The 16,438-nt window shown below is 29.8% G+C and overlaps 1 protein-coding gene across 1 annotated transcript; it reads right to left on the bottom strand.

Moving 5' to 3' along the window:
* Positions 1-14,153: 14,153 nt before the first annotated feature.
* Positions 14,154-16,139, bottom strand: LOC105132368 (uncharacterized protein At4g28440-like). Its single transcript, XM_011035832.1, has 3 exons — positions 15,936-16,139; positions 15,525-15,756; positions 14,154-14,709 (listed from the first exon to the last, which is right to left on the bottom strand). Exons 2-3 carry the CDS (start codon positions 15,748-15,750, stop codon positions 14,519-14,521), a joined length of 417 nt encoding a protein of 138 aa, XP_011034134.1. The 5' UTR covers positions 15,751-15,756; positions 15,936-16,139; the 3' UTR covers positions 14,154-14,518.
* Positions 16,140-16,438: the final 299 nt, after the last annotated feature.

Here is a 16,438-nt window from a genome sequence, read left to right as displayed (position 1 = left end):
AACGTTACAATTGGAGCCAGTTGCAAACATGAAAGTTGTAGGCAATTGTCTCAGCTTTCTTGTGTAAAAACTTTAGCTCATTTGGACTTCTAGAACTCTAGATGTGGGTGAAATATTTGGACTTCTAGAACTCTAGATATGGGTGAAATACTAAACAGTGCTCGGGCTATAAGACAGATTCAGACTTCTTTGTTGTTGCTACAATTTGGACTTGAAAATGGCCTTTTTAGATCTTGGGCTCCATATAAAAGTTGTAGGCCTATATCTTACCTTTATATCCATGTAATGTAGACCTAAATCTGAGATCTACAGCTCTAGATATGACCCAATTACTGAATAGTATTTCGGTTTGGATTGCACCAACATCTTTTTTTTTTTAAGTTTGGTCATCTTTTTGTCCTTTCAATTTCAGTTCTTAAATTCATCAATCAATCCTTTCATTTATGTGATAGGCCTGCATTTAAAATGAACATTTATCATAAATTAAAAGTATCTTATATTATTAGATATATTATTATAAAACATGCTTTAGTTAAGGAGTTATTGATACTTCAAGTGCAAAATGATGACATAAAACCTTGATAAAAAATACACTTTTAAGTACTAATCAGTTAAATTGATATAATCTCTAATAGCTTTGAAGGTTTTAGCTTCCCGATTTTAGCGTTTGATATAGTATACTATTAGTTAGTAGCTTGAAAGATGAAAGTACATTTGATAGCTCACGATGTATGAATTTCTATGTCATTGTTTTTGCATGAAAATATAGTTATTGATAGAAAAATAAAAAAAAATAGATATGAAGAACAAATCATCTTAAAAATAGGGTATGCTTTTTGAAGGGTTAAACGACAATGCTTGTTAATAATTGCATCACATTAAATTTCATGAATTAAAATGAGCAATTAACTAAAAATTTGATTGAATCATGTTTCTTACATCTGCTTTTATCAAATTATTTTGTTAGATTATGGATTTTAGCTGAATGAATATAAAGTGTTTTGTTATATTATCAGTTTTAACTAATGTTATTAAACATAACCTATATCAGTAGATCAACTCAACACCTAATCTAAATTGAGTTAAAAAAAACACAATTAGAAGGCTTCTCAGTTAAACTTGAATTATCTATTCACACTATTCAAAACTTGGTTTAATGTTCTTTTTTATTAAAAAAAATTCAAAGTGACATTATTTTTCATTAAAAAAATAAATAAATGACATAATTTAGATTGACTTGAAATAACTCATCCAACTTAAGACTTAAGTCTTAGATAGAATCATGAGTCTAACTAGATTTAATAAATTTAGTTTTAGCTTATAACATGTCCATATAACATATATACATATGGTATTTACACATGATCTAAATTAAATTTTTTATTAGGTTATGCCAAAGACCAAATTATTTTTTTAAGAAATATCAGGGATTGAGCAATAGTCTAAACTCAAGACAAATTATCATGATTATGTATACATATGAGTGTTAATTGTCTCCTTAATGTATGGATGATTTCTGAATTGCTTTCATATGTTTTTCGACATGATATGTTATCAAAGTTACTATATTTTATAGGTAATAAAATATATGAAAATACCTAATAATAGGCACACAAAAAAACAAAAACAAATATATAGATATCAAGGATCTACAAAAAGATAGAACTTGTAGATTTATAACCAAGAAACATAGGAATATGGGGATACCAATGGAATATGATATCAAACTTACTATTCCATTAGCCTATGTTTTGCTGCGGGATAGATTAATTTTTTTTAAACATAAAAAAAACTTTAAGAGTGTGAAATTTTTTTAACAATGCTATTAAACTTGAGGAAATAGGTAAATCTTGAAACCATTGAACGAACTCCTTGCCTAGAACAAGTTTCCAATTAAACCATATAAAAGTTAACTTGAAATGAATTTATTGATTTAATAGGTTCAAAGAAAATGTGGATGACTGACAAAAGCATGAATAAATTTATATATAAAAAAGATTTTTTTAAAAAAGTATTGAGATCATGACATATTGGATGACATTAGTCACACATAACTCGGTTTATAAACTTAGCTAGATTTAATAATTTTTTTTAAATTTTTTTACTTAATTATATGATAAAAATTATATACTCGCAATTTCAAACATCATCCTAAAATAGATGTTTATTTGATACTGTGATAATCATAAAAAAAAAGCAGAAAAAATCATTCACGAAATATATTTCCCAACCAATTCAATATTAATGGATAAAATCGGGAAAAGAATAAAATTGTTTTTTTAATTAATATCAACATTAAATAAAAGACCAAATTGCTCCTAAAATGATAATTAAACATATTAGGTGACCTTAGTTACTTACAAATCAATTCATGAACTTAGCTGGGTTTAATAATTTTCTTTAAAAAATATTATTTATTTATTTATATGAAAAAAATTAGATGCTTATAATTTCAAACATCAATCCTAAAATAGATATTTTTTTGAGATTGTGATAAATCTAAATAAATAAAAAAAATCATTCACGAAGGCTATTTCCTAACCAATTCAATGTCAATGGATGAAACCAGGGAAAAATAAAGAATTTTTTTATAATTATTATCAACATTAAATAAAAAACCAAATTATCCCTAAAATGATGATTAAGCCCTGGAAGCCAAGCTTTAAAAGTGAATTTTTTATTTCAAAAACTTAGATCAAAGTTACGAGTTGTTTTGCATTTAATTATAGTATCTTTAACTTTGCAAAAAATAATAAAAAAGATAGAAATAACCTTAATCAATTAAAAAATGGTTAATTCACAATAATTGAAGGATGATGAGTATGTAAGCTATTGTATGGAAAACTAGTAAATTTACTATTTCAACCCATACTAATTGATATGGGGAAATATTTTAAATCTAAACTAATATTCTAAATTTTCAACCTGTAGAATTAAAAACTCAAGTTCAATTAAGAATTTCAATTTTTAACCAACTTAATACTAAATGATAAAATTAGAAAAAAAAAATTAATAAAGAAACTAACCAAAGAAAAAAGAAAAGAAAAGAAAAGAATGAGCATAAAAAATGAAAGGAGAAAAAAAAACTAAGTGGTGAAATTGAAAAGGAAAACAAATTAAAAAACCATCATAAATAAAAAAAATAAAAAAATGACTAAATCTAATATATTAAAAAAATTAAAGGATGATGCAATTGAAAACAAAACAAAATTTAAAAAATGAATAAAAAAATAGAAATAAGAAGATAAGGGATAAAATAAATAAATAAAAAAACATGAAAGGATGATATGAAAATATGTAGGGCCATACATACATTTCTAGGAGAAAAGAAAAAAGAAAAAATATGATGTTGGTGATGCACTGGATGTTTGAAAACTACATCTACCACATATTGTTGAAGAGGAGGACGAGATGAATTGAATGATACAATGGACTAATATTTTTTACCACTGGGGTCAGTTGTATGCACTGCTCGAAGTCAACAGCTTGTTGCAGTTATTTTTAAATACCACTCTATCCTTAGTATCTAAATATTACTAAAAAAAATTCACTTTAAAATTATGGCTTAGCTATTCAAGCCAAGCTTTTGAAATTTTGAATTCAAGGATAATAAAACTATTATACTGAAATGTTTAAATAAATCCTAAACCATATTTCAGTGATTATTTATTTTTAAAGATAATAAAATTATTTTACCAAGAAAAATAATAATGAAAAGACCAAGCCACCCCTTAACAATTCTAAAAAGATAAATGAACTAAAAAAAACTATTTTACTCCTAAAAATACAATTTATTAAGAGTTTTTTAAAGAGTAAAACCATCAGAATTTTATACTTTTAGATGTGGGCCCTTAAATGTTTTAAGTCATGTTTGGCTTGAGAATTAACATGATTGAATTGACCTTTAATAAATCTTATACGCACAAGGTCGAATTAGAAATGAGAATTCAATCGACACTTTGACTAAGTTGGATAGTTTTTTTCAGTCATATGATATCTTTATGATACTATAAGCATATTTAGTATTGTGGTAATGGATTAAGGATTACTTTTTAAAATGTATTTTATTTAGGTTTGCATTGAAATAAATTTTTTATTTTTTTAAATTTATTTTTAACATCAATACATCAGCATAATTTAAAAACATATAAAAATAAAAATAAATATTTGTTTTCAAAATAACTTTTAAAATACAAAAAGGAACATGCCTATAAAAACTTGATTTGTGGTTTCTCTCTGTATTTTTCATTAAACATCTTATTTACGTTACTCTAAAGTGCCTATCATTATTCTCTTACATGTTTACGAGGTTTCTTCTTTAGCCTCTTTATCCCAATGATATTTCATATTTTATGAAGGAATAGAAACCACATATACCCAGTACTTCATCCCATGCCTTGAATAATTAAATGTATAGATGTTGTACGTGAGAGTATATATATATATATATATATATATATATATAATAAGTTGTAATATTCTTGAAATACTATAATAATTTAATATAATATAACCTCAGCTTATGAGACCTATGTCTCAACGTTTTAGTGTATCTCATCATGTTACTTGTTCGGGGAACACAAGTCATTTTTTTTTATCACAATCTCAAATATTATCAACTACTTCGTCTTCACATATCCTTTTATTGAGTCATATATTTCTTAAGGATAACCATATGGAGTTTATTGGTCTGCATCAATATTCTCTCAAAGTTGTATACTATATAAGCTCGCCAAACTAGCATGTTATGGTCTTTCATGAAGAAAAATCTACTCCGATGAATGATGCTACTTCACTCATACTATGATTCAACCATCTCTTCCATTGTGTCATTCTATCCGATCCAGATACAGTTTCGCAATACAGTGAACCACAACCACACGTTGCTCCACAATAAAATTTTTTTTGAACTTTTTTTTTAATAATTGTCGTATCTCAACATCACATTGCATTGCAAATAGTCACTAAACTCTCGTTATTATTCTATCGTTGCCTTGTTGCATGAGCCCTAAACCTATAAGGAAGCTAGCTAGTACCGATCCTTTATGATACCAAGTTATGTCAATGAATTACAAACTTTGAACAAAATAAAACCAAGACTCGCTCGGTTGGCTTGTTGAGAGTTATAAAGACGTGGACTTATAGTAAAAGATCTAGATCCTAAGTATATGACATTAACTATGAGGTGACTTTTGCTCTGTTACCCATGCTACCCATCTTATTACCTCACTACGAAGTTCTTGCTGGTTGTTGTTGTTGTTAAATAGTGTCAATTATTTCATACGGATGCCAAGAATGTCATCCTTAAAGGGAATCTTTCTAAACAATTGTATATATATAACCGTCTGCTAGCCACCATGATCATCTACTAGAAGAAGTTTATCATTTTATCGAGCTTTTTATATATGATCTCAAATAAGATTCCCACATTTGATTTGAGACATACCACTCTACCGTAAATCATTTTGAATTCGCTTCTAATATATGTTACCTCTACGTACTATGTGTTGATCATATAACTATTATAAGGGATAATTTTCAATAGGTATCTTTTTTCCTGCTCATTTGACCGATAGTAAAACTACTCCAACTATTGAGTCTAATGGCTAGCTAGTTCACGCTTGTAATGGTACAACACCATGTGACCCTACACTATATATCTCATTGTCATTAATCCTGATATAGCATATTTGGCTCAACATGTGTTGATCATATAACTATTTCAAGGGGTACTTAATTTACTCTATAGACTCCATCTTTCTGCACAATCATCGCGAGATGGCTTTTTCATGATATGAGAGCTCAAACTATCGGTGCCACCTTGTTGCACTGTGATAATCGATGTTCAAATTGCCTAAAATGATGTGTTTCAAGAATGAACATTTTCGAGACTTATCTTCCAAGCTCAAATTGATTTCCACTCCACCACCTTAAGTTTGAGGGGATGTCAGAGTGTGTTAAATAGTAGTGCTAGTTACATTAAGAATATTATAGTAGCGTGATCTAACTCATCTACTTAATCTTTAGCAATCATTATTGATCCCTTGGATATCTATGATCTTTGAGAATTATTAATTTATTTTTAAAATCATCGTGATTATATATATTTACATGTAGGACATGTGGACTTGTATCTATAGCCCTATGAACCTTAATAATTTAGATATACAATGCAAACATACAATGTTTTATATTCTCTCTATTGCTCCTGTTCTCCTTAATTAGCATATAATGAATTATGGTTCGGTAGTCTAGCTATTAAAAAATTAATAAATACAAATAAAAATACTGATACAATATTTTTATTGATAAATTATAGTTAATTTTACAAACATAATATTATCTTACTATATCTATCGGTAAATACTAACATAAATATTCTCTCAATGTATACTAAGAGAATTACAGTGAAAAAAATAAATTAAAACAAGACCAAAAAGTATAATGACATGTCATTTATACCGTCACTAAAATTCATCCGTAAACTCGTTGGTAAACTCACTTTTCTTTGACATTGTTCATTATATCAATTACAAAAGGTATTAATGATGGATTAATTTCGTCGGTATTTTTTAGAGAGTTTTAGAACTATTCACTTTTCAATTGCACTATTAATTATTATTTTTTATAAATGAAATCACTGATAGATTAAAAAGTCATAGGTGATATTTGAGAGTTTCTGAAAATTTTGAATTAAATTAAAAATTTTAATTAAATATTATAGACACCAACGAAATAGTTAAAAATATTAATATTTAATTATCTGTCAGTGAAATCATCGTTAAAATATCCTAATAAAAAGACTAGAGTCCCTTATTTCATGACAGATGCGTCTTTTCTTCTTTGTTTTCTTCTTCTTCTTCTTTTTATATAATGAAAAAAAAATGTCCCTTTCTTTCTTTCTCTTCTCTTCTCTTCTCCTCAATAGGTATGTCTTCTCCTCTCTTCTTTTTTTCTCTTTTTAATTACATACTTTATAAATTTGTTTTTTTTTTATCTTCTCAACTTCACTTGCAATTACATTAAGGTAAGATTTCTTCTTTTTTTTGTGTTTTTTGTATTATATTTGTTTTTTTAATTTTTTATTTTTAATAATTGTATGAATATTGTTGTAAATTTTTTTTTCCATATGAGATCAATCTTGTTGGATTTTAGTTGGATTTTGTTGTTCAATTTCTATTAAATTATTTTATTTGTTGCTAGATTATGAGTTCTGAAATAGATTTTCTAGGTTAGGTTGAAATTGTTTTTAGTTGATTTATTTATTTGTTGTTGTTGTTGTTGTTTTTTTTGTGTTTTTTATTTGTTGCAAATTTGTTTGACTTTGTTTTTTTATTTTTTATTTTTTTATTCCAAGCAACTCAGTTTTTTTATATATTTTTAAATAACTACTAGCGGTATTATCAACAAATTAAGTTCGACATTGGTATATTCCAGAGAGTTAGAAAAGAATTATTACAAATACCATTGTGCTAGTGTTTTTATCTCCGATAGAATTGTATATAGTATTTCTGTTGGTTGCATGACAACATTTCTGAGAGAAATATTGATGGAATGAAGCAGATAATTTTTTTTGTGAGCTTTTCCCATCAGTAAATCCATTGATAATTTTATTATTAACAGATTCACTGACAAACTAAAAATTACCGACAAGAATTTTACCGATGTAGCATTTCTATTCTTGAACCCATTAGTAAATTTATTTCCACCGGTATTTTTAAGAATTATAGTAGTGTCTATATGGGTGTTTTATAAAATATTTTATCAATCATATTTTAAAATATTTCAAACATTTCTCATTTGGATCTTCTTTTTGATTTTTTCATAAAATCTACCCCATGGCATTGTTCAAAGGGGAAAAAAATGAACATTAGATGGAAAAAAATTAGGACAATGACAAAATGATCCAGCTGAGAAATTTCTAAAACATTTATTACCTTCATAGAAATTAGTGTTGTCATGACATTGAATTTATCTTATTCTCATCAAGCTATTGCTCAAGCTAGATAGATTTATTTTTTGGAGTTCTTGCTTAAGATTTTGATATATTAATAAATCTTAATGAAAAGTTGGATATAATAGACAAATATAATAGTTATGGCATGGCATATAGGTAGTGGTGGAGTGGTTGGTATTTGATAGTGTTAATGAAATGTTTTTACTATATATATTTTTAGCGATATAATAGACAAATATAATAGTTACGGTATGGCATGTCGGTAGTAGTGGAGTGGTTGATACTTGATAGTATTGATGAAATGTTTTTACCATATTTATTTTTAGCATAATCTTGTTTTTAGATGGTCAAATGATATTCAATAGGTGGCATTGATGGAAATTTATTTTTTATCATATTTGTTTTACTAAAATTATTTTTTATTGATATTTTTTTTAATTTGTTTCCTTCAATAAATTATGAATCTAGTTTTCTTATAATAAAGGAGTTATATCCTTTTTATATAGTTTAAAAATCTTTAAACCTCCCAATAAAAATAAAGAAAATTATAACCCGTCCGCACAAATTATTAAAGATACAAAATCACTTAGGTATGCTACCAATAACTTCAAAATGAACACGTGACTACCAAAATTGATTTGCAGAAGTCATAATAAATACATTTTTTAATTTAATTTAATGTGTTTAATTTTTAAAAGTTTTTTCCTGGCATCTTTACTGTCTTTGAAAGAAGAAAACTATTGATATTTCTCAAGAGGCTCTCTCTCCACCAATTTCTATCAACTTAGTCTAGGGATTAAGAAAGTGTTTGTTTTCATAGTTGAACTTGTTTTCTAAAGTTCTTTTAAAATTATTTTTTATCTAAAAAAATATTAAGTTAATATTTTTTAATATTTTTAAAATATTTATATAAAAAAAACTACGCATCATATTAACATCCCAACCCCACCCATCCAACCATGATTCAAATTTCAAACCCAGGACATGCTCCATCATGCTTGTAGATCCACTCAGCCAAGCAAGGAAGTTGACTTTGGAGGTCATAATTTATCCATCACATGGATATATACAGAGAAAACGAAGGAGTTTTAGCACGGTTATACTTCATGATGCTTTTTCTTTTTCTCCCCAAAATGTAAATCAATCGGTTACGTACTGTTTAGACAAGTTCTAGGCTACCAAACGATTGGATCTTGTCCCCTGGACTGGACTTCCAGACCGCTTTCTCAGTTCGACCTAAGAGTGGTTTTTTCTTCCATAGTAGCAGTTCAAGATACGAGGTCATATATATATATATATATATATATATAATACCATTCATTATATTCAAGTTCATTTTGTCACCCGAAAAGATCCATCTTGTTTGATTCCCTCTAGCGCTACAGCAAACCATAAATTTTATTTGCCCAATAAAATGTCACTCATTGACCAAGGAACCTGCAGGCAGGCAGGCAGGCAGGCAGTTATGAGAGCATACCTAGCTAGGAGCGAAAAGGAAAAAGGAAGAAGAAGATTAGTAGCTGGATAGCAAATGACATTGGAACAACAATATATAATATAGTTTTTTTTGTCATAATAATAACAATAGAAGGTTTTATAAAAAGCATGCTGGCGGATGTCCGCCATGAAAAGAGATAAAGTATTTACATAAAGGTGCACCAATGGACAGAAAGGAAAAGAACTAGAAAACAAAAGAAAGGCTGACAAAATGGCACCGCAAGCCATTCAACTTTTCTCAGCATCTTCTTATTCAGCTTCGAACACTTGTTCAGTTTCCAATACAACAAGCACACTGATATGAAGATCATTACTCGCTCCAAGTAAATACCATAAGAGGATAGTTTCCACGTCTTTCACTAAAATCTGCCATTAACCATCATTGTCCATTGAACCAGGAGTTTATCAAGTAGTGTGCGTAGAACACACTAAAAGAACCCCACCATGAAGTGAATTAAAACAGTTATGAAACCTAATATAGCTATTAAACCTACTTTGAAGATGATTTGACGCAACTATTTGGGATTGATATTTTAAAAAAAAATTTGACGCAACTATTTGGGATTGATATTTTTTTTATTTAAAATAACTGGGTTATGATTGGATCAATCAAGTTAACTTTGAGTTAATTTTTTTAAACTCAATCTCAGTCCAGAGAGGTCAACTAGATATCGTAGTGATCTAAAAAAATAACCGGGTTATGATCAATCAACGAAGTTTAATAATATTGATGTATAATTAACGGCAATGGATGGGATTAAAAATAGCAGAGAGGCTGATAATATCGAAAATCGAAAACTCCAATGAGTAGCGTCGTCAACATTCAGTAATTGATGACGCTCTAACAATCAACTAAAGTTAAATAGGTACCCACCCATGTGAACATGAACGTGATAAATGGACAAGAAAAAATTGTTTGCAGGCCAAAGAGAACCAAAAGTTCGTACATTGGTTCTCATGAGTCCTCTCCATAAACATGCCCGCAGCCACCCTCACTATGCTGGGGACGAAAGAGTCTTTCTCGACGTCTCTACCCCACAGATGATTCACATGAAGACGTTGGAGATTTGTTACGGACAAGACAGTAGTAAACAGGTGCAAATAAATAAATAAATAAATATATAAATGCTTCGATATACAGAAATAAAAGCCCTGGTTAATTATAGGAGCAATGTGCGGCGGTTTTTGACTTGAGACCTGAGAGTTTCTAATGTTGCTGCTGTTGCCTTCCTCATGGGCTTCCACATGAATTCCCATTACCTGCAAAAATACAACTCATCTCGAGACTTCTAAGCAGTTTTTCAAGGTTAGATACAGAAAGATTCTACCAACTACGTGCAAGTGTTGTGTTTCCCACAATCATGTTCCTTTCGATGCAGAGTATCTCACTAGGGTGTTGTCTTTTAGTCAAAAGAAAGGGCTTGACTGTGCTCTTCCACTCCATGAACTGATACAAAATAATCATTCTAAGAAAAAACAAAGATCTTAATCTTAAACGGTAACAATATCCTAATTCTTCTTTGAAGGTTGCAAGAGGAAAAAAATAATAATAAAATATAGATTATTTTTTATTTAAGGACTTGTTTGCATGATTAAAAATTGTATGCGGGTAGAAACCCATGTGATGATCAGCTTCTAGCGTGTGTGTGTGGGAGTACATTAGTTTCTTCTTTTTTTTTGTTATTTATTTAATAATGGAAATTCTTAGACTCATGCACTCTATGGTTAGCATCATGTATCAAATTTATTTATTTATTTATCTGGGAACAAGAGCATCAATATTTTTCTTTCATCCTCTCGCTAGGCAAAGTGCCTCTCACCTCCTCTTTTTTCTTTGGATTCCTTCTTCTTTTATCAAGCCGGGGCTTAATTTTTCACCAAAAAAATAAGAAAAAAGGTCGGGGCTTAATTATAGGTTTTGTTTCTCGTTATCATTCATCTGAGTGGCCGTTTCATCATGGTAGTAGAAGGCATGATTGCTACTGGAGCCAGATTCTCACTTGCTAAGATTTCTTGTGTGTGTGTGTGTGTGTGTGATTATATATATATATATGTGATTATAGGCTACTTGTACATGAGTTTCTTACTCCATACCAGTTATATTCCCACTTATTTGGGATCATGTTAGGACAGTACTACACAGCTAAACCATGCACTAACTTAATCTGTGTTTTTTTATTTATTATTATTTTATAAAAAAGGAAAAGGAAACGTAACATATTTTGAAAAAAAATAACAAGTTTTCATGGGGTTTTTCTATTGACCACTTCATGGATCGACCTGAGTTTTCAACCTTATTATACCATGATAATTCTTTTTTTTTTTTTTATTGAAACTCGGTCACCTCGTCATTTTCTGTCAATAATATCATGTTTTTCAGATCCACACAGGTTTAGAAGATCGCCCACACTTCTATGTCAAGATTGATGTCAATTCCTTCCAGCCTTCGTTGCCCCAAGCTCTCCTTAGTTATTTAATGCGCAAGTCTAAACTATTTCCCCACTTTGAGTAAATTTTGTTTTACAGGCACGGTGGAAAGTGTAACATTGTCTTACTAGATAAAAGCATGTGCATCTTTTAGATTTTATGAAAAATATAGGATGATTACTATAACTCACTTGAAGTATTCTAAAATTATTGTATAAAAATTTGAAGATTTGACACAAACCTTCTTCATATTTAAAAAATAAATACTCCTTTTTTTACCTAGAATGAGCTTAACGAGTATTTTACAAAGCCAGTTAAAAAAAAAGAATAAATACAAAAAAATGGGAATATTTTTTTATCCATGAACGATATAAATTTTATTATTTGATTTTAGACAAATTTTTTTAGTTTCATTTTTAATATTCTCTATCTAATTGCTAAAACTTCTTAATTTAAATATTTTTTCTGGGTATTAATTAAGAGAGATTTAGGTATAAAAGGAGGTTTCTTTCAGATCTTCAAACTTTTGGATGGTCTATGTATATGATTTCGTGGTATTTCAGAAAGTTCATTATAATTTATATAAAAATATATTATTTTCGTTCAACCATTATAAGAGTTTTACAAATAATTGAATTACCTGCCAGCTTATTATTTTTGCTAAATTTTATTTTGTTTTCTTGTGTAGCTATTTAATATCAATAATAAATGTATGAACTACTAATTAATATTAATCAGTTTTAATGGTTAAAACAATTTTTATATTTGAAATTCTTTTAAGGATTTTGATTTTATAAAAGCACTAATTAGAAGGAAAAAGAAGTTGGTCAACCTAGTAACTTATGCATTTTTATTTTCATTTTCTTTCATCTTAGAAAGGAAATGTTGTAAGATAGCAAGAATATTAATTTAATTCAACTCCACAAATATTTTAAATAATATACTTAAGGTTAGTCATGTGATTTAGTATTTTATTCCAAATATAAAAATTATAACATAGTATTAATTAAATTCAAATCACATCTGAAATGAAATTCAATTATATATATAATTTAATTCTAAACAAACCGTAAAGAAACGATCAAATAAAAATATGACACAATCATGGAGGTTATTTATAGTTCTCCTCCCTCCTAGCTACAAAAACAAGTAGATGAGATAACTAACTAATTAACTATATATATATATATATAAAATAAGTTAAAATAAAATAAAATAAAGACTTGGACCTAGTTTCAAGCCTAGGCACTAGGCAGGGATGAGCCTGGAAACAACCAAGCCTATCACTCCTGGGCAAGGAAAACGACCCATGCTCGGAGCTTGTGGGTGTGCGCTGCGTCGTCCACCATCATCTGAGAATCGCCGGGTTCCGTTGAAACTTACGGGCACCACGTCCAAGTGATATTTTTCAGCTTTTTTTTCACTTAAGAATAAATGGAAATACTCTCCTTAACCAACTAAACACAAATCTAATCTTGAAACACATTTGCAAACAACAAATAAATTCAATTTTAAATTGTTTAGTTCTAAAACTTCAAATCTATGTATCTTCCAAATCCCGTTATGAAACTAAACAATTCTGATATTTATAGATTTATTGTAATGAGAGCTCTCAATAGACAGTGATATAAAGTGATTTTATGGCTAAATTCTACCCTTAAAAATTCTTCTCTTAAAATTTTTTATGTTTTTTCTCGCTGCATCCGTCCATATCCCCTCCTCCCTCATTTTTGTTTTCATTCCAATTGCAATCAAATGGGCATTATATTAAAATAATATTTTTTATTTATTTTTAAAAACCACAGATCATAATACCAAACAAGGCTTTAGCCGTCAAATTTTCTCATATTTTACTGTCAGTTAGTGTTTGCTTTGAAGTTGAAAAATGGTTACACGAGTAATTTTTAAAAAATACAAAAATAAAAGTAAAAAATTAGTTTTTTTTTTAATTGTTTGAAACAAAATTAAAAACTTGAAGTGATTTTCTGATGAGAAAAACATTTTAAGGGAATAAACAATTCAATTGGAGGAACTAGCTGCTGCGGGGAACTTGGTCGTATTAGTACTTTGTTTTGTAATTGAAAATCAACTCTTTACCTATCCGAAAATGCTTCGTTCGAACTATAACGTCAGGAAACCCAACACTCACATACAATACAGCTGAAGTGGAGGGCTTGGTCCAGCCTCCAATTGTGGTTTTCACATTTGTACAAAGTAGAGATAGGAGTTGACAACAGAACTTCAAACACCAAGCATGCAAGAACCAAGCAAATTAGAGCAAGCAGAGAACATAACTTCCGGTAATTTTTATAGCTGTCATGACATATAGCAGGATCAACAACTGTCCAAAAATAAATAGGCAGTAAGCAAACCAAACCAAGTTCTAAAAGGAAGCTGCTTGAACTCACTGATTCATAGCCATCACCATCTGTTTGGAAGTCCAATCAAAGGCTGCTGTTGGATTCACGGGAAATGTAAAAGCAACTGGGGCAGTATTAGCTTTTGCAGATATCCTCTTTCATAAACTAACTTTCACATGCATTTGGACATAATGTCCTCTAACAGTAATTGCTTTTTCTTGAGTTGTTTTTTATTCTCAGGTCACCATCCAGTTGGGTAGCAAACACCATGCAGAAGTCATTCTTCAACAACATTGACAAGTTCATATTCAATCAGCGACAGGTTGTTATCTTCCTTCACAGTGAAATCAGCAGGTTCAGTGACTTCAACACGGCCCCACTTGTCCACAGCAAGCCTCATTGATCCTTTAAACATGTCGATTTTCGCATTGCGAAGGATCACAGTAGTATCCTCTTTCATCAAATCCACTAAGAAAAGATAAGAACATGAATTAAACAAAACAAAAAGGACTAGTAAAATCCAAAAAAATAAAAAAGATGCAGGATTGCATAATCCAGATTCAAATCATCGATTCCTTGCTTGACAGATGAAGAAACCAAAACCACACATGCCTTGTGCTCTTTTGACAAAAAAGTATTTTAGAAGAAAAGCCTCAAACAAATCATCAAAACACAAACTCAAAACAAGGTTGTGATTATTTAGTTGGGAGTGACAGTGAAAATGGTTGCAACATCTAGAATCTGAACTGTAATGCGGTTTAATGGATTTTTCAAAGTGTTTTTCGTCTTATCAAAATCATCAAAAACCACCTAAAAAGGCGTCAATTTGATGATTTTTTCACGCAAAAAACTCTTTGAAAAGCACCTCAACTGCAATGTCAATCCGTATGGTTAAGGGTTTTTCTTTTTTGGTGACATGTACAAATAGTCTGATAAAGATTTATCAATTTGATCCAAAATGTCACCCAAACATCTTTCCATAAGTAATCTTATCAGATAAATAGTGCTGACAAAGAAAAAGCCATCAAGACATGATGGGAATCTAAACACAGTTGCATTGCCAGAATAATATTGAACCCTGAAAGCACTCAAAGAAAGAGGGCATTTGAACAAATTCAAGATAAAACTATTTAATCACACGAAAGTCTGACCTCCTCGAATCCAAGAACAAAGAACAACCATTTGGAACCAACAAGCCACACACTATAATGATTAAACCCCATTTTGCTGATTCAATCAAAGTGCCCGAACCTTAAAAAAAGAAGGAAAAAAACGAAAAGTACCTTGATCATTTCTAGCAGTAAAGATAATCAATCCAGTCTCATCCCCAACCAAACATTCAGCAATTCTCATTTGGCGTACTTGAGGACCATCAGCACGCCCTTTCTGCAATACCATCTTTACACTAACAACCTTGACAGTGAGAGTGTGGCCGAAAGTGCCTGGGCGGAGCTGCTCAACCTTGGTGAATACAGGCTTCCTCAACCCCGGTCTTGATTCTTCAGCCATTTTCAACTGCAGAAACAAAAGGCATTTAACACCACAAATTCTATTCTAAATTAATTAAAAAATAAAACACAAATTTCCAATCGCCGAGAACAGATCGAGCAGTAACATTTAACAGAAGAATGGAAAATTAAAAAGGAAATACGCATGCCCTAGTATTTTAGATACGCTAGGGTTAGGGTTTTCACCTTCAAATTGGAGAGCGTGAGATGAGCTGAGGTGAGATCTGATCTGATCTGGTTGAGTGATTGAAAAACGTAGCCGTCAGAGTCGAATCAACAAATAGAGTCTTTGTGCCTAAATACAAATAATATACCGACAACAACCTTTGATCCTTTGACTGGCCAAGGTTTGCTGCCCTCCTCTCTGCACGTGACTCTTCCTTCGCCTACGGACTTGAATTTTCTTCTAGCTTTTAACCAGTCGAGAAAGAAAGGGGCTATCCTGAAAAGCCCACAATCAAAAACTACTACCCTACTTTCGCCCCCGCTAGTCCCCCAATACTTGGCCCATAAAAAATCCCATAGGCTATTTTTAATGAAGATAATCAATTTTACATTTCTATTTTAATTTTTAATTTTTCTAATTTTTATTTCAATAATAAATTCAAAAAATTATTCATTTATTTAGGATGAATAAGAATTTATTCTTTTAAAAACAAGAAATACATTAAGATTATATGTTTTGATTT

Source organism: Populus euphratica, unplaced genomic scaffold, assembly GCF_000495115.2.
Source record: "Populus euphratica unplaced genomic scaffold, PopEup_1.0 scaffold85.1, whole genome shotgun sequence".
NCBI lineage: Eukaryota > Viridiplantae > Streptophyta > Magnoliopsida > Malpighiales > Salicaceae > Populus > Populus euphratica.
Note: the sequence above shows the minus strand (reverse complement) of the source record. Positions and strands in the feature narration are given on the sequence as shown.